The 19,478-nt window shown below is 37.8% G+C and overlaps 1 protein-coding gene across 1 annotated transcript; it reads left to right on the top strand.

Annotated features, from left to right (window-relative positions):
* The first annotated feature begins 5,131 nt into the window (after positions 1-5,131).
* Positions 5,132-18,824, top strand: LOC113063843 (heat shock 70 kDa protein 4-like). Its single transcript, XM_026234224.1, has 19 exons — positions 5,132-5,422; positions 6,762-6,819; positions 6,907-7,047; positions 7,144-7,266; positions 8,676-8,775; positions 8,882-9,015; positions 10,251-10,495; positions 10,654-10,730; positions 10,822-10,973; positions 11,646-11,752; positions 11,830-11,963; positions 12,870-13,051; positions 13,368-13,460; positions 14,222-14,380; positions 15,210-15,335; positions 15,412-15,519; positions 15,598-15,717; positions 16,049-16,210; positions 17,341-18,824. Exons 1-19 carry the CDS (start codon positions 5,316-5,318, stop codon positions 17,536-17,538), a joined length of 2,526 nt encoding a protein of 841 aa, XP_026090009.1. The 5' UTR covers positions 5,132-5,315; the 3' UTR covers positions 17,539-18,824.
* Positions 18,825-19,478: the final 654 nt, after the last annotated feature.

Below are 19,478 nucleotides of genomic sequence, written 5' to 3'. Positions count from 1 at the left end.
TCCTGATTGGTTAACGCGGTGCGAATTGACGCCCAAGTTCAAATTTTTCAACTCGGGCGGCAGACGCGAATCGCGTCAAACGCTTAAATGCACCATTCGCGCTTAACGCGCGTGTCGCGCGAAACGCTCAATTCGCGTCATTCGCGCTAACTAGACTCGAACTTTTTCCCCATTGACTTACACTAACGTTACAGTCTGCCTTTTTAAATTGTTGTATGTTGTTACCAAAGTGGTGGTTAACATTGCTGTTTTTCTTTTCTCTTTTGTCTAGATAATGATGTTGATGGAGAAGCAGTGGACTATGGATTGAGTGAGAGGATGATTTCATGCCTCTTTGAAGGGTCGTTTAAGAAGCAAGCCAAATTCAACCGATTTGTTCAGCAGTGGAAAGAAAACGTGACACTAACCCTCGAGCCTGTCCCGGTACATTCAGAGAAGGCTACAGCAGATACATACTGTGTCGATGATAAACTGTGTGTTAGTATGGGGCATTTATGTTAAGCTGTGTTGGGAGGGCTGTAGAGGGTTGTGGATGAGCTCAAAGCTTGTGTTTTTTAATCCAGAACACATCAAGTGTCATTTAGTTTATCCGTTATGTTACTCTCTTTACTTTGGTGTGGTGTGCTAAAGTGTTTTGCTTGGTCTTTGATAAAAAAAACTCATGTTTTTCTGCACTATATTGCTGTTCTTATTAGTGATGTTCATGAAATTGAAAGAAGGAAAATATAAATGGTTCCATTGTATTTATTCTCTGATATCGCTGTTCATTTTGTTTTTGGAGTGGCAGTAAGTTTGTCAGTGAAATGCTTCTTAAAAAAATGTAATTAATTATTTTTAATGTTTTTATATCAGACATGACATCCTAAACATTGTTACATTTTATTTTGGGTTGTTACATTGTATGGTTGTGAGATGAATTATTATTGAATCTGTGAATTAAACTGTTTTCCATTTAAGGACTAAAATAAATGTCTTAAAATGCAGTTAGTTGTTGTTTGCCTTCATTTTCTTTCACTCCTTAGGGAATAAAAAGGAACTTTTTTGCCACCTAAAGGTACAAAATGACTTTGTCACTGGGGTGGTACCTTAATGGGACAAAATTGTACCTTTTTTCAGAGGTACTTTATTGTACCTTTGTCTAAGGTACATTATTGATCCTCAAAGGTACAGTATTGGCCCTTAGAAGGTACAAAAAAGTAAGGTACAAATTTGCTCCTCTGCTTTAAGGTACAATAATGTACCTTTGAGGGTACCACCCCAGTGACAAGATTTTGTTCCTTAAAGGTACCGTTTTGTACTTTTTTTTCTGAGAGTGTATGAAGAATCACAACGGTACTGGGTTACTCCGCTGGGGTACCCCCTGAAGCAATCTAAAATAGTCTGAATATAAACACTTATTATAGGTGCACCCTAGTGATTCAGGACAAGCTAAAAACACGGTTTGGAAAATGGATTCATGGTGTACTCGCTTATTATATACATTTTTCTACATTTTGAACACAAACAAAGTTACGGACCGCAGCTCTGATTGGTTGTTTTCTTACTTGGAGCGGTCAGTAACTGCAAATGGAAATAGGACCACTGGGAGGAGCCAGAGGAGCTTGATTTTTTCACAGATTATCTGTCTCATATTCTACTGTCAGGAGATAATGACAGGTTTAGCAAATATGTAAAAAGAATATTTTTTACAAAAGTTACCTACTGCAGCTTTAAGCAGATTTTTGCTAGTGTAGGGACTACGGTGTTGAATCTGACTATAAATGCCTCAGCCAGGGCACCTGTCCAGCTGTTTTTAAGCTGTTATTTTGATCAGCCGCCTAGAACATTGGGTTGGCATAAAAGGTAATGTTCTCAAATGGTTTAAATCATATCTCACGGAAAGATTTTTTTCTGTTAATATTGGGGGCTGTAATTCTTCAAGATTACATCTTCCTTGGGGAGTCCCACAAGGTTAAATTCTTGCTCCAGTTCTGTTCTCCTTTTATATGCTACCTTTAGGGGCTATTTTTCGCAAATATAAAGTGTCATTCCATTGCTACGCTGATGATACGCAGATTAATTTGCCTATGAGTGAGTTGAATTCAAACTCACTTGACACTTTATTAGCATGCTTACACGATGTTAAGGATTGGATGGCTGCAAATTTTTTAAAGCTTAATGTAAATAAAATGTTATTGTGTTTGGCCCTAGAAAGAATGAGGTGCTGCAGTGCTTGAATGCAACTTCTTTGACTTGTTTTGTTAAATCTAATGTAAAAACAAAAAAATCGGATTTGTTCTGGATAGTGATTTAAAGTTAGACAGACAAATTAACACTGTAGTGAGATCTTGTTTTTTTTTAATTTATGTCTGTTAAGACTAAACCATTTTTATCTAGTTCAGATTTTGAGAGAGCAATTACATTCATTGTCTTTTCTCGAATGGATTACTGTAATTCCCTTTATTATGGAGTTGATGTTCGAGCACTTATGCGTTATGCGTTTACAGAAAATCCAAAATGCTGCTGCAAAAATGGTCAAGTCTGCAAAGAAATATGAATCTGTGACTCCGTTATTAATTTCTTTAAAGTGGCTGCCATTACGACTTAGAATTATTTATAAAATCCTTGTACTTGTCTTTAAGGCCTTGCACAATCTAGCTCCTGTGTATTTGTCCGGTTTGGTGGCAATCTACACCCCCTCTAGATCCCTGAGATCAGAAAATCAACATCTGCTGTGCACACCAGGACAACATATAAACATAGAGCTGATAGAGCTTTTTCTCGAGCAGGCCCTAAATTGTGGAATGACCTCCCTCAATCTATTAGATCTGTCAAATCTTTACACATGTTCAAAGCTGTGTTAAAACAACATCTTTTAAATTCAAATGGAGAGCACTTTTAAATGGGTTAATGTTTATGTGTGTCTATGTGAGGTGGATATGTCTATCTCTGTCATTTTCTTGTTATTTTTTTGTTTAGCTTGTGACTGTAAAGCACTTTGGGCAATGTAAGTTGTATTAAACTGTGCTATATAAACAAACAAACAAACAAACTAGTTGTGATTTTCATACACAGAAATTAACTTCAAAAACTCCACACCCTCTGAGAAAATACATTTTATTACATTTAAAAATAATGTTTTTTAACAAATGGTTTCCGATTATATTGTGTCGAGGCTAATTATTGCGTTATTATAATTATACTCATTATCATATGAAATTGTATATTTGAAACTGCTAAATTATTATTATTAGGCGTGCACTGCACATTAGTTCTGTGCATGCGTGACCAAAATAAAAACACGCTGTGTAAATATGATCATGCCGCTCATTCTCTCATGTCCCAAACCTGGCTATATTGAAATTAGTTTGCCATACGGTGTGTCTCATTTCGAAGTTTGTGTCCTCTGTTGTACAAATGTCCAGACATTAGTGTTCTTGTATTGGTGCATCTTACAGGCTTTTAGGATGCCACGGCCAATTCACAGAATTATACATCAAGAGCTGATGAAGTCAAGGCAATTTTGCCAAAGGTTGTGGCCCTATTAATGTCAGAAGAGCACCTGCTCCAGGTTGGTGCAGGTTTTGCATCTCTCCCAAATCATTAAGCATTTGGTAAAGCTGCGGGAGCCATTAATTGACTTCTGCACATTATGACACCTTTTAAGAATCCAGACTCACCAGCACCTGTGCACATTTTTCCACAAGTCACTCTTTGAGCGTGCCTTTTGAATGATGGAGATGCAATTCACAGCCATCTTCTTTCAAGCACTTGAAGTGCATCCAACATTTACACCAAAGGTTACATTATGTCTGACTTTTACTTAAAACACTGACAGATGTAAAATGGAAACGGGGGAATGGAAGGCCAACATCTCATCCATTAAAACAAAACAGGTTTCTGCAATCTTCTTTCCATCGTCCTGGCCCTCTCCTGACTCTGGATGTTTGCATTCGTTGGCCAAAAATGGTCGGCAATCGGCATAAAAATCTTAGGTTTGTGAAGCAAACACAAGTTAGGGCTGAAATGGTTGAGCCAGTTGTTGACGTGATGTACTAAAATAAATTCTAAATGTCAATTTTATGTAGTTGAGATACCTAAGACATGGGACTGCACAAAAGTGCAAATACATGTTATCTTACTGTATTTATTTATTAATTTATTTGAATTGTATTCATTCTTTTTTGGCCTGGTGTTTCTTTACTGGAGTCCTAGAAATAACATAATTTAGAGTGAAAAACTCCTTACATATCAATCTAAATAAGATTGTCCTTCTGTCTAACACTTCGGTCCTGCAGAGTTCAGCTCCAACACTTATTTTTTCCTTGTAAAATCCCTTTAAGGCAAGAATGAGATTAATTCTGCTGAAAAATAAGACAGAAGATTTATATTCCATCTACAACAACAACTTGAACTTTTATAAACATCCATTCGGCCATAAACTTTTAAAAACATCTTATCCAAAAAAAATTAAAATAATAAAAAATAATAATAATATAAATAAATGAAAATAAAAGCCAAAATAAAAGCTTGCTGATTTTAGATTTCAAAGTGATGGGGAAAAAAAATTAAGTCTGCTATAAAATATCTGTATTTTTATTTTATACTCAGTTTATTTTAAAAATATAATAGCGTTATTACTGTTTATTTTGTTTATTTCACACATTTTATTGAAACACAAAATAAATAAATGCAATATTACTATTGTCGCTATTAATAAGTATTTTTATAGTTATATTTAATGAGTCACAGTATATGCTTTCATGAGAACCAGGCAGTACCACTAAGACACTATTCTAGTTTTTGTTAATATTTTAAATTATATATTTATATTTTCTGTTTTAGTAATTTTAGTGTGTTTTGTACTTTCATAGTTGTTACTTTATTTAGCTTTAGTTATTTTAAATTATAAAATATTTTAAACTATTAACCTGATAAATGCTGCCTTGGCAACTATTGTTATTTCATTTTAGTTTTATGTTTGTTTTAAAGTAATAATAAAAATGGTTTTGGTTTTAGTTTGAAGGCAATAACCGTGACGTACCCTGATCCGTCGCTCTTGATTGGCTGGTTTTGTCGTGGTTACGTCACCCACGGAAAGCTCCAGAGCTGTCTAGAACTCCCGAACTCTCGCGATAAAACGGTTGACGTGAACTCCGCAGCTTTACCCTTCAGCCGGTCTGCAATCAACTCAAGTCAACGGACTCACTAGAGCTATGAGATCGCGCTAAACACGACTTTTAGGAATAACAAACTAAACGACGCTCCTCCGTGACTGTTATATATTTTTAAAAGGACACTTCCCGCTAGTATTTTAGTCGTGATTTCCAGTGAAGATGTCGGTTGTGGGGTTTGATGTGGGCTTCCAGAGCTGTTATGTTGCTGTGGCCAGAGCCGGTGGAATAGAGACCGTAGCGAACGAATACAGCGACCGATGCACACCGTAAGTCCTGCTTCTTACATTCTGCCTCTTTTTAAAGACTGATTGTGTTTCTCTATGTTGTAAAACCTACCTGTCACAATCCCTTCACGCAGTGATATCAAAATTAAGAAGCCCGGACCGTAAAAGAAGCATGTTTTTTTATTATCATGTCGTTTTATTTGATCTGAATAGTGTCTGAGTGGTTAAGACATGCTCCCCTTGTTATAGTTTCGCATTAATATCGCCTGTAAGTATGTCAGCAGTGTTTCATTGTGATGAGAGAGCCGTTAGCTTTGTGCTACAGCGTGGCTCGTGCTGCTGCTGTGACGTCACGCCGGCGGCAGCAGGAACATTCTAGCACATTTTAATAAGACCGCTCTGAAACTGACAGACAGAGCTATTCATTCTTTTAATTAATAAGTTTTAGCGTGACTTTCAAGCGTGTTATTCAAAATATCAACTGATGTTGAATTATAGTTGCTGATGCACCAACGAAATGTGTAAAGAAAAGATGATGGGCAAGCTGATCTAAGATAAGTCAGTGTAATTTATGTAAGGCTGGTATTTTGTAGTTGATGCTTTTCTCTGTTGTAAACAATCCCTCAAAGACCAAACAGAACCTCTGTTTAACAGTCAAACTGACAAGGTAGTAAATCAACTACTGATAGTTTAACATTACATTACTTCAAAGAGAAAATCTTAATAAATAGTGATGTTGTGTATTAAAGCATGCTTTAAGTTGTAACTATATTAAAATGGTTGAATGGGTTTTAAAATGTGCATAGTTTCTAACAATGATACACCAGTCTTATGAAATATTACTAGTTAAAGTAATAGTTCAACCAAGAAATACGATGAAAATGTTTTTCACCCTCGGGCCATCCAAGCTGTAGATGAGTTTGTTTCTTTATCAGATTTGGAGAAATGTAGTAGTGTCACTTGCTTACCAGTGGATGCTCTGCAGTGAATGGGTGCCGTCAGAATGTGAGTCCAAACAGCTGATAGAAACATCACAACAATCCACATGGTTTTCAGTTAACATCTGGAGAAGACAAAAGCTGCGTGTTTGTAAGAAACAAATTCATTTAGACATTTTTTTCCGATAACTGATGCAGTTACTTGTGGATTATTGTGATGTTTTTATCAGCTGTTAAGGTAAGGACTCTCATTCTGACGGCACCCATTCACTACAGAGCATCGATTGATGAGACACTGATGCAATGCTACATTTCTACAAACTCATCCTAATCTTGAATGGCCTTTTAATTTTTTTTTGTTGTTGTTTTTTTAAGTGACAGTTTCAAGAACAATGATTTATTAGATCATTATGTATTGAGGTGTGTTGATGTGCTCTTTTCAGGTCATTCGTGTCATTCGGTCCTCGTAATCGATCGGTAGGGGCAGCCGCCAAAAGCCAGGTAGATGTTATATATTTTAAATGAGTAAGAAAACGCATTGCATGGATTGGGAGAAGTTGTAATGCTATTTTCTGTTCTCATAACAAGGTGGTCACAAACTGCAAGAACACTGTGCAGGGTTTTAAGCGTTTCCATGGACGGGCGTTTACTGACCCGTATGTTCAGGCGGCAAAGTCCAGCCTGGTCTATGATCTGGCTCAGATGCCGACTGGAACCACTGGTATTAAGGTAAGACTAATGAAACAGCAGAGATCATGTCAGAAAGTCACGTGTGTGTTGTGACCGCTGCTCTATTTCACACTCGTTCTGCTGTCCGTCTCACAGGTCATGTATATGGAGGAGGAGAAGGTGTTCAGCATCGAGCAGGTCACTGCCATGCTGCTGACCAAACTGAAGGAGACCGCTGAAGCCGCGCTCAAAAAACCTGTGGCAGACTGCGTCATCTCTGTACGCCTCTTCCGGCTTTCTAAGTATACTTAAAATTAGAGATCAACCGATGTGGTTTCTTCACTTGCCGATGTTTCGAAATCAGCGATTTTTATTTTTTGCATGGTGCAAGATAGTAATGGTAGTAGTAGTAGCCTAATTTAGTGTAACAGTACATGGCTCAAAACTTAAGCACCTTCTCAAAACAGTTCTGAAGCATGGGTTTAGTTTGTTAACTGACAGACACCAGTGTTTCCCTCAGACTGCAGATGAATTCTCTGCCAGCAGGAGGTGCTGTTGGAGCAGAGATATAGCAGTTTCTCGATATATCGGCTGGAATCTAATAAACGCTGCTCACAAAATACTTTATCAGTCATTACAGGAAAGATGACATAAAAATGACAATGAAGTGCTCGTTTTATTCAGCGAAGTATAAGCCTTTTGGGAAATGTATTTGTGGCGGTCAATTTTGATATGTATAGGAAACACACTTTTAGAAGTCGAATAGCCATAGTGATAACAAAAATAAAAGATTTCACTCCCGTTACACAGCTGGCTGCTCATAACTGCTTAGGAGCGCGCTGACATCCTGGAGGATATTGTTATATTCGATAGTGCGTGATAAGTTAACATGCACGTTATAATCAGGCCAGAAGTTTCATCTGAATTGAACGTGTTTCTACTTTCACATGCAAATGGTTTGTTGCACTTATGAATATGATACATTTCTGATATCAATTGTAGTAGAGTAAAACATAATTTGGCTTGTGAACAGCCAGCTTCTTTGGCAATGAATGTTTGTCTTACTATCCTTGTGAAGGTGTCGATTGTCTTCTGGGCAACTGTCAGATCAGCAGTCGTGTAGCCTAGTGAACTAAACTGAGAGACCATTGTGAAGGCTCAGGAAACCTTTGCAGGGGTTTTGAGATGATTAGCTGATGTCACCATATTCTAATTTGTTGAAACATTGTATTGGTGGGTTTTTGTTAAATGTGAGCCAAATCATCACAATTAAAAGAACCAAAGACTTAAACTACTTCAGTCTGTGTGCACTGAATTCATTTAAAACACGAGTTTCATAATTTGAGTTAAATTACAGAAACTAACTTTTCCACAACATTTTAATTTATTGAGATTCACCTGTAAATATTATCATTTTATGATTTTATGTAAAGCTGATTTGAATACATTTGATTTATGAGAAGCATCACTGCCTTCACCACACATCAGTGTTTTTCGTCTCTTATTCGATCTTAAGTTCTTCTGATTCTGTTTGTTCTTCTGCATTATCATCAGTCCCAGTAACACCAATAATGTTGTTCTCAGAGTCACAATATTGCATTATGCATGTTTTTATTTCTTAGGTGTTGTATTTACAGCATGACGCATGTGAGTAGTCATTCTTTCTTTGTTCTCATGCTCCTGTATAGGTTCCCAGCTTCTTTACTGATGCCGAGAGAAGATCAGTCATGGATGCTGCACAGATCGCAGGTCTGAATTGTCTCAGACTCATGAACGACACTACAGCAGGTACAATACTTCAGATGAAAACTTCTGTCATATTCTCCGCTTCATGTCCTGCTGGTCATCTCCACACCAGAGATGTAGGAGCTGAATGTGTTGACTGTGATTGTAGTTTCGCTGGCGTATGGGATCTACAAACAGGACCTGCCTGCTCCTGAGGAGAAGCCCAGGACTGTGGTGTTCGTGGATGTTGGTCACGCTGGGTACCAGGTGTCTGTGTGTGCCTTTAACAAGGGCAAGCTGAAGGTGAGGCCTTGCTCCACATACTTTATCATTGTGTTAGCTCTTAACCATCACAACTTGTTAATACTCAGGTCAGGGTTAGGTTATTATTGTGTTATAACAACTACATCTAAAACTATTCAAACAAATTATTATATGAAAACTTAAATTGATTTTATGTTTTTTTTATGTTTAAGTTGACCGTGAAGTTATTAACTGGAATAAAAATAAATGAAGCTGAACAGAAACTAAAAATGAATTAAATTAAGCATAAGTAGTAATATTTAAAATAATCCAAAGTTAATAGAATTTACAAAAGCACATAACAATTGTAATAAGATTAAAACAGTAAATGTAAAATCTTAAAATATCAACAATCTGTACTAGTATATACTTGATACTAAAACAACATGAATTGAGATTTAAATACTCAATCACTTATTTCCTATTATTAGATGTGGGTCAAGCTTCTAGATTATCCATATTAAATTTGACAAGTTGATTAACGAGATCAGCTACAATAAAGTTTTCCATGTGCTTTTAGACAAAAACAAATGATGTGTAATTATCTTGAGCTCTGATGACGACAGCGGCTACAGGTTTATTCTGGCATCTTTGTTTCTGCTAATGCTTACAGATCTGGCCTTTATCACAGGACAATGAATAACCTATTCAATGAAACATGATTCTGTTAATACATCGAAGCGTCTGTATTTCACATGTGTTTAGATACTGGACCACACGGGTCTCTCTGCCATCTTGACCGTATTATGTTTATCTTGCTTAACTCTGTATAAAAAAAAAAAAAAAAAGCATTTTGGTTGATAAAGTTGTGTAGCATCATGAAATTCCCTTAAAATTTTAAATACTATGAATTACTGAGACAAAATAGTTTAATTTTATAAGAAAAAAAAAAGTAACTTGTGTTCAGTCTGTTTTTACTACGAAATAAGGAAAACTCAAGGGTTAAAGCACTGATTTTGAAACAGACTAACACTAAATGAATTACATAAGAAATGTAGGACTCCAGATTGTTGGTCAGTGTACACGTGCATGTCTTTTGTCTAGTGCCATAAGTTTTGCTTTCATGTCGTTTATGTAGCGGCTTTGAAAATCTTTTAGCATGCTTGCTGTTGTATTTTTGAGCTTGCATATGCTATATGACTGACTCTTAAGAAACCGTTTTTAATGCACTGTTAAAATGCACAATTTTCTAATTGTTAGCAACAGTTTGACCGTCGATTGGCTGTTTAACGTAGGTGCTGGGTTCTGCGTTCGACCCTGAGCTGGGCGGTAAAGACTTCGATGAGGTGCTGGTCAAGTACTTCTGTGAGGAGTTTGCTCAGAAGTACAAGCTGGACGTGCGATCGAAGCCCCGCGCTCTGGTGCGGCTCTACCAGGAGTGTGAGAAGCTGAAGAAACTCATGAGCGCCAACTCTTCGGACCTGCCGCTCAACATTGAATGCTTCATGAATGACATCGACGTCTCGGGCAAACTCAACAGGTCAGTGACCGCGTGCCAGCAGCTGAACTGGGCGCTCGATGTCAGCGGTGTAAATCAGGCACTGAGCCGTGACGCAGATGTTTGTGCATTATGATGTCAGTGGGTTGATTGGTTAAAATACCTCGTCTAATAATATCTTGATGACTCTTTTGTTCCAGAGGCAAGTTTGAGGAGCTCTGTGCAGATCTGCTGGCCAAGGTGGAGGCTCCGCTGCGCAGCATCATGGATCAGACCAGTGAGTACAAGCCCTTGAGCTTTCAGCAGCGAGTCTTTCCCGTCACGCAGAGATGCAACTGTGGTGGTGTGTGTTTCCCTCCTATAACCAGGACTGAAGAAGGAGGACATCTATGCGGTGGAGATCCTAGGCGGTGCCTCCAGGATTCCAGCCATCAAAGACCGAATCAGCAAGTTTTTCGGAAAGGAGCTGAGTACCACGTTGAATGCAGATGAGGCTGTGGCCAGAGGATGTGCACTGCAGGTTAGTTCTTGGACATGGACCTTTTGATGGGAGATATCTTAGAGCACAGAGTGACACATGGCTGATATAAACTAGATATACATCACACTTTTTATTTGAAAGATAGTAAATGCATGCATAACAGTTGCTGCCATTAAAATTGTATTTAATTTAAAAAAAAACAAAAAAAAAACAATAATACTAAAATTATAATGTACCGCTAGTCATGCATTATTCTGCTTATACCATGGACATTTGCCAGCACTGACAAGTTAAAGATGTTTGCAACGCAAATATTTGACTGGAAGGGTATAAATGATGGCTATTTTCATTAGAAATGTCTCATTATTCTGCTGCTTTAAACCCAGACAGAGAGATGAAATAGTGCATCAAATGTATAATTTAGTATCTAAGCTTTTTTTATTAATAAAAGTCAACCCTACCAGGCTAATTGCACATTCCAAGGATCTACATTGAAGCTGTTTAATATCATTTTAAATGTATAGTTATCAGATGAAATAATTTTATAACCTGCTTCTTAAGTGTGATTTTGTAACCACAGATTCTTGAAGATGACTTGCTGTGATAGTTTGCACCACCAGTGCTTTTGTGTTGCTTTGCATCCAGTTGTTTCTCATAATAACTGCCTACAGTGTTTCCTAGTGTTGCAAACCAGTGTTTATTGTTCCTCAGTGTGCAATCCTGTCACCCGCCTTCAAAGTGCGTGAGTTTTCCATCACAGAAGTGGTTCCCTACCCCATCTCTCTGAAGTGGACGTCTGCAGCCGATGAAGGCATCAGGTGCGTTCTTTGTTCTGTGTGTCTGATTAACTTTCTTAGTTCACTGTTTAACAGTCACGTTTTGTCTTGTACTGCAGTGATTGCGAAGTTTTCCAGAAGAACCATGCCGCCCCCTTCTCTAAAGTGTTAACTTTCTACCGGAGGGAGCCTTTCTCTTTGGAGGCCTACTACAACAATCCCAAAGAGTTGCCATATCCGGATCCTACCATAGGTATGCTGGGAATTCTCTCCAAACGCAAAACAAAAATAAAAACTAAAAATCAAATTCCGAAGCCGATCCTTTTACTCTAATAAAGTGAGAAAATAACAAACAAACCGGTTCTATCTTATTTTACAATATGTGCATTTGTACATTTTTATTTTGTGATATTTTTATGTGATATTGAATTTTATAAAAAAAATAGTTTTATATTTGATCTTAAAATCCGGTGGAAACCCTGTTTTATTTTTTATCGTTTAATGATTTTCCATTAATGCAGCACAGAGTATAAGTGCATTGATTCAGCAACCACAGTTGCAAACCGTGTCTGGCAACCCCAAACAAGAACGCTTGTGGAGGCTTGTTATCAATGCAAGATAACGTAGATGTCAAATGAAAACAGTGTTTTCAGGATTCAATCAGTGAGGCAGCTTCACAGACAGTTATGCTTAATCGAGAGAACCAGGAGTGTGTCCCTGGAGCACAAAAGCAGTCTTGAGTCTCAGGTGCATTTGTAGGAATAGCCCCCAAAAAAACATTGAATGGGTCAAAATTATAAATCTTTCTTTAATGCCAAAAATCATTAGGATAATAAGTAAATCATGTTCCTTGAAGATATTTAGTCAACTTCCGTAAATATATCCAAACATATTTTTTGATTAGTAATATGCATTGCTAAGAATTAATTTGGACAACTTTTAAAATTATTTTCACAATATTTAGATTTTTTTGCACCCTCAGATTCCAGATTTTCAAATAGTTGTATCTCAGACAGTCCTAATAAACCACACATCAATGGAAAGATTATTAAAGCTTCCAGATGATGTGTACATCTCAATTTTGAAATGTTGACACTTTTGTGGTTTTGTGGTCCAGGGTCACAACCCATGATCTGATTTTTTTTATGCTTGACCTCAGGCCAGTTTAACATCCAGAAGGTGGTTCCTCAGCCGTCAGGAGAGAGCTCGAAGGTGAAGGTGAAGGTGCGTGTGAATGTGCACGGGGTCTTCAGTGTGTCCAGCGCCTCGCTGGTGGAGGTCGTGAAGTCTGCAGAAGGAGAGGAGCCCATGGACACGGAGACTCCAGCCAAAGAGGACGAGGTAGAGTCATCACTGCTGATGGCAGCTCTAATGGTTTTGTATCTTGCAGTTGCTAGACTCACAAATCAGATTTTGTTCTTCTCTGAATTCAAAAAGGGAGAAAAAGGTCAGAATTGTGAGCCTAGAAAGTCGCAGTTGCCATTATTTATTTTTATTTAATTTTTCATCCTGTGGTGGAAATAGTCTTCCATACATCCACTTGTGAGATGCTAAAACGAGTGTATGATCATTCAGAATGTTTTCTAAAGCTCAAGTGTGTTTGTGGCCAGCCGTTTCCATTTACCCTGTGAACAATCATTGTATTTGCTCCTTAAAGAACAAGATGCAAGTGGATCAGGAAGTACAGAAGGCTCAAGGAGATGATCAGAAAGAACATGCTGATAAGAAATCAGACACTGAAGACATGGAGGTGTGTGACACCAACACATCATATACAACATTTCAACAAATACAGCATGCATTTCTCATTGCAGCCTGCCTGTGGTGCATGTAAAAACAGCCAAGGTTCACTCCTACTGACACACTGATGCTTTTATTATTTGTTTTTTTAGTGTCATATAAAATATCTAAATGTAAAAATAACACAGGAAAGGAAAAAGGGGACATTAAATCATGGCATTATTTGTGCACTCACATGATTGTTATAGCAGGCTTATGTAGGAGAAAACCCAAAATTTGCACTGACAACCCAAAAATGAACTGCATGGGTCCGATTTCATACAAAATGATTCAAATGACACTAGTAGTAAAAGATGAGCAACTGTGGTTTATATCTATATTGTGTAATTTGTTTGTGCATGAAACCTATTGTAGTGGTTTTAATGCTTTAGTCAGGACAGTTTTGAGCACTGCATAGTTTCAATCATGTTTGTCTTTCAGAATACACAAAGTTTCAAAGCAGCTTTATAACAAAATGTATGTTTGTGGCAAGAGAAATAACTAAGGTGAAAAGGAAAACTGAGAGAAACAAATAAATATCCAGTACAGGAAGAGTCATGCGATTGATTAGACAGACATAATGCGTTGGATTACTGCATCACTTCGTCTGTTTAATGGCAAAACAAAGTTTGATTGGGCACCATTAGAAACCCACAACCCACCACTGCTCTCAAACACTTAATGTTGGCAATGATATATGGGAAATTAACTGTGATTTATAATGACTTTTAGACTTCAACAGAAGACAACAAACAGGAGGAGAAGAAGAGTGAACAGCCTCCACAAGCCAAGAAAGCCAAAGTGAAGACGAAGACGGTGGATCTGCCCATCGAGAACAGCCTGAACTGGCAGCTGGACTCTGAAGCGCTCAATCTGTTCATGGAGAATGAGGTACAGGGCACTCGGACCATTGTTTTAACATGACTGGGGTTGAAAAGGCTGTTAGCAAAGCTGTTTTTGGCATCGTGAACTCAGATTTGAATGTTTTGGCATGACTTTGTCTAGAGTTTAACAGACACGGGCAAATCGTTGTCATTCAGAAAAAAGCTGATGTGGGTTTTTGATTCGAGATTGTAAACATTTGACGATTAATCGTGCAGCTTTAGGAGAAACACTGAATTATTTGTGTCCTTTTGCATGTGTATGAAACCCCACTCACACACAAGTCACTTTTAAAACCAAGCAGCGGTCTGTTCTTCATATATTGCTTGATAAACTTAGTGAAATATAAAAATGACTTATTAATCAGTAGGTTAATAACTATTCACTCACCATTCCATTTCAAGTTGTTGTTTTTTATTTTATTTTTTTACAAAATTATTAGAGACAAATTATTAATTAAATGTGTCATTTATTTATTGCTTGGACAAAATGCGGCACATTGAAATATAACACTATAATAAACGCTCTTTTGTTGGTTGGGATTGCTTCTATTGTCATCATTTATAAGTCGCTTTGGATAAAAACATCTGCTAAATGACCAAATTTAAATATAATGTAAATAAACTAAACTGAAGCATGTATACCAATCATAAAATGCATTAAACATTACGTTACACCAGGGGTTTCTCAAACTGTAAGAACTGCAGTGGGTTTGTAAGTGAAAATGAACAATCATTTAATCATACAAATCTAAAAGAAACAAACGCTTAATAACTGATAAATGATCCAGGCGCCTCTACTAGAGTTGGTTTCTGACGCTGTGTTTTCTCGTCTGTAGGGGAAGATGATTATGCAGGATAAGCTGGAGAAAGAACGAAACGATGCAAAGAACTACGTGGAGGAATACGTTTATGAAATGAGAGACAAACTGCACGGCGTGCTGGAGAACTTTGTCAGCGAGGCTGTGAGTGTCTTCATGCATCTGCCCTCATTCATAAAGAGACCTGATGGTTTTCATTAAGCAACGTCTTTCAATTCAGGATCGAGACTCTTTCTCCTTGAAGCTGGAGGACACTGAGAACTGGCTGTATGAAGAAGGAGAGGACCAGCAGAAGCAAGTGTACATCGATAAACTGCTGGAGCTGAAGGTAGGTGTGGATGTGTGCCTGATTCATTGACCTTCGAGAAGAATGAAAGAATGAACCGACAAAACCATCTGCTTCTAGAAACTGGGAGAGCCGATTCTGAACCGATACAGGGAGGCAGAGGAGCGTCCGAAAGCTTTCGACGAGCTCGGGAGGCAGATCCAGCAGTACATGAAAGTCGTAGAGGCTTATAAGGCCAAGGTAAGCTTTACTCATTAAATCAAGGCACGTGTATTTATACAATACAGATACAATACAAAGCAGCTTCACATTAGCAAACAGTAAAATAAGATTAAGAATATTCTTAAAACAGTGTCAAAGTTAGTGTCATTATTCGGCTGGTGTTTTGTTCTCATACAATATGTCAGTGCAGTTGAATTAAGAGATTTTCAACCAGCATAACAAAAAATGTTTTTGAACCAAATCAGGCTCCGTGCCTTTAAGTGGCTTTTAAACCCCATTCGTTTCTTTCATGGGGCAACATTGTTGAAAACTTTTGGACGAATCCCCCTTCTGTGATCTCTGAACTCAGGATGAGCTGTATGATCATTTGGATGAGCTGGAGATGATGAAGGTGGAGAAGCAGGTGAATGAAACCATGACCTGGATGAACAACAGTATGAATCTGCAGAGCAAACAGAGTCTCAGTCAGGACCCTGTGGTGAAAGCCCAAGAGATCCAGGCCAAAACAAAGGTACTAACTTCATTTACTATTTAGTTATCCATATGACTCCAAATCAGATAAGGGGTAATTACACGTAACATACCATGCAGAAATGTATTATGTTTTATAGTAAAATGAAACCAAGTTTGAAGACAGTGAAAGATACTGATCATAAAAAAAAAAAAAAAAAAGTCAAGATTCAGAGATGTCAGCATATGACTCCTCTCAAGATCTCTTGGTTCCGATCGATCGCCAAAATTATGAAAAAAGTAAAGGAATGCAGAATCAAAGTCAGAACGTGTGCATTGTGCATAAAAACCTCTTGTGTATTCTGTACATTACTGTCTGTGATCACTGATGCACGCTGAAGCCGCTCAGGCTGCAGTTTTCTTGATGACGTAGTCGAGACATCTGCTGCTGTGGTTTTTCCAGGAAATGCATGCATGTAAATACTACTGTGTATTTTGCACATTATTTTTTTTTGACAGACATAGATTTCATGATACTCAAATTTGTCAATTAGAAAAAATATGGATCATAATGTAGTATTTATTTCGCATCCAGCAGCAGGTATTTAGTGAAGAAATTGATGCTTGTGAGTTTTATCTCGATGTATTTATTCTAACATTGGAAACTGACCTCCAGCCTAAAGCTGCGGTCACACTAGACTTTGAGCGAGCAAAGTTTCTTCAGACGTCATAATATATGACGCCACGCTCTGCAGCTTCCTTTTAAAAAAACTTAAACCGCACTCCTGCAGTTTTACACTTCTTCATGGACATGATAATGTGTGTAAGGGCTGAGAATATGTTTGATTTGTGAGGATTATAAAACATGCTTTTGGTGTAGTACATTAAACATATTCTGCAGAATTAAGTTGACTACACTCACAAGTTTGGCTTGTGAAGAATGTTACGCTCTGTAACATTTACTGTTGCAAACTTTAATATATCAAGTTCATTTTTACCAGGTGAGGAGCGGTTTTGATGCACAAAGTCTTATAAAAACACAATGCTTTTATTTAAGCCCATGAAAATGCAGCTCCTGCTGTGAATAAAACCTTTTTAAACCTGTTGTTTCATTATTAGCCCTTAGCAGGTTCTGACCCATGTGTGTCCTCTTGAACTGAATCTTCTGACTGTGTCTTCATCATCACACAGGAGCTGTATTCTGCTTGCAATCACATCGTCACCAAACCCAAGCCCAAAGTGGAGCCTCCCAAGGAGGAGACGGCGGCCGAACAGAACGGCCCTGTGAACGGACAGGAGGGGTCAGAGGCACAACCGGGCAACCCCGAGAAGAGCCAAGCCGCCCCAGACACCACAGAGGCCAAGCTTCCCGAAATGGACATCGACTAAGTTCGCTCGGCCCTCCTCTGTGTCCGCACCAGCCTCTCTCACGCCTCTCATATGCCTCCGAGTTCAGATAAAAACAAGAAAAAACAAAAAAAGAACATTATATTTGGTGAGGCAGTTCTCTTGCTGTCGGTGGCATGTTTCTTTCTTTCTGTTTTGGATACATGGAGATCCAATCTCCTTTTTTGTTTCTTCAAACAGGAAAAAACATGTTATAGATATAGGACGAGAACTTGGTCTTTGTCGCTTTTTTAATATCCACAGTTCCAGTATCCTTAAAGGCGGCGGACCGTATTATAAAGTGGGATGGACTGGTTTAGTGCTGTTTAATGGATGACTTTCTTCTGTTCTGTTCTATGTGGAGAGTTTATTGGCGTTGAAGATTTGTGGCACAGACTGACTTCTCAAGTGAAGTTTCTAAGTACCAGATGTTGGTGGAGAAGCACTGAAACAGAGGATCCTGAACCTCTTCCCAAGCTGCACTGTGTCCGAGGAGAGTTGAGCTACGGTTCAGCAGTATTTGGTTGTAAAAGGACGGCCTGCATGTGGTCGCTGTTGGGTTTAGCTCTGTTTGTTTTCTACTCCGCAGCCTGTGTGAATGGTGCTGTCCATTCCAGTCACAAATGATGAGAATTATGAGAATAAATCATTCATTTTGGTATACAGACAAAAAAGAACTTGTTAGAATGTAATTATTGGATGTGCTGTACATACTGGCTTACTATTAGTGCAATTGCAATGTCAGTTTAGTGAGGTGAAATAAAATCATCAGGTTTCAGGTCACCAACAACAATATCAGATTTAATGCATGAAATATAATCAGGTATATAAGTTATTCAATTTAATTGAGTTCCCTACTCGGTCCAAACCTATGCATCATAAGCAGTCTTATTGGTGAAGGTGTTCACATGATATTTATACAGTTGATCATGCTTCTCTAATAAGTAGAAGTCAGTATTAACTTCCTCAGAGATATTTCTAGTAAATATTTTATTTTAAGGGTTTTTGCTGACCAAAATGTCTGGGAATCCCTACATTACATTAACAAACATGAAAACGAGAGACATTTCAAGCCCAAAGTCTTCCAGTAATCAACACTTCCTGAAGGTCTCTGGATCTGATGACGACATTGTGTCTCACAGCTACGTCACCAGTGTTTAGTAACTTGAGCAGAAGTATTTGGTTCAATTATAGGTTTGCAGACTTATTCACGTGACATTTGTAAGCATGTCAGTTTACATTATATAAGTATTTAATAACAGATAGGCTAATAAAGAAGAAAGGGGGTTTCCCAGCTCTTTTATTATTTTAGTTTTACTCGTGCACGTGCTAATATAAACATGAAGAGGACTTATCCTTCTGGAGGCCAGAAGAGGAAGAAAAGCGGTAACATACAAGCAGTATTTGATGGAGATTAGGTTAATTAAAGGATAATTATAAGAAAAACACGTTTTCGTTGGTAATTCCATTTTATTTTCGTTTAATTATTGACATATATGAATGACTGGTAATAGTTAAATTACCAATAGGGTTACTGGGAAACAGGTAAGATAGGGTTGCACTTAGCAGAAGCATTTTAGTGTTTAGACAAGCTGTTTTGCTGAATATTCATTACGAAAAAAACTGCACGCATTACGTGAAGTCTAGTGCGCGTGCGCGTTTAGCAGTGCGCGCTTCTTTCTCTGCATTATTCAGAGTCTATTAAAATATTAAAATACATTCAGAATGATCACAACTTCAAGACATGGGGACAGAAAATGTATATATATTTATACCACTTCATATACTAAATAAATTTCACATGAAGAGTCCATTTTTTCTCTCCGATTATAAATGTAGAGCTTTTTTTTACAACTGTTCAATAAACTAGAAGTTTATTAAGAGATCCATATTGTCTGTTTATGCAGCAACATAAATACATCCAAACAAAGCCACAGTCGCTG

This window comes from Carassius auratus, chromosome 46, assembly GCF_003368295.1.
Source record: "Carassius auratus strain Wakin chromosome 46, ASM336829v1, whole genome shotgun sequence".
Taxonomy (NCBI): domain Eukaryota; kingdom Metazoa; phylum Chordata; class Actinopteri; order Cypriniformes; family Cyprinidae; genus Carassius; species Carassius auratus.
The sequence above is the reverse complement of the archived record's forward strand: the minus strand, read 5'-3'. Positions and strand labels throughout refer to the sequence as shown.

Bases quoted from the DNA above. Each gene is read 5' to 3' on its own strand.
- LOC113063843 (XM_026234224.1), top strand. From the start codon at position 5,316: ATGTCGGTTGTGGGGTTTGATGTGGGCTTCCAGAGCTGTTATGTTGCT. The intron at 10,974-11,645 runs GTTAGTTCTTGG...ATTGTTCCTCAG, and splicing joins CCAGAGGATGTGCACTGCAG to TGTGCAATCCTGTCACCCGC. The intron at 13,461-14,221 runs GTGTGTGACACC...AATGACTTTTAG, and splicing joins CAGACACTGAAGACATGGAG to ACTTCAACAGAAGACAACAA.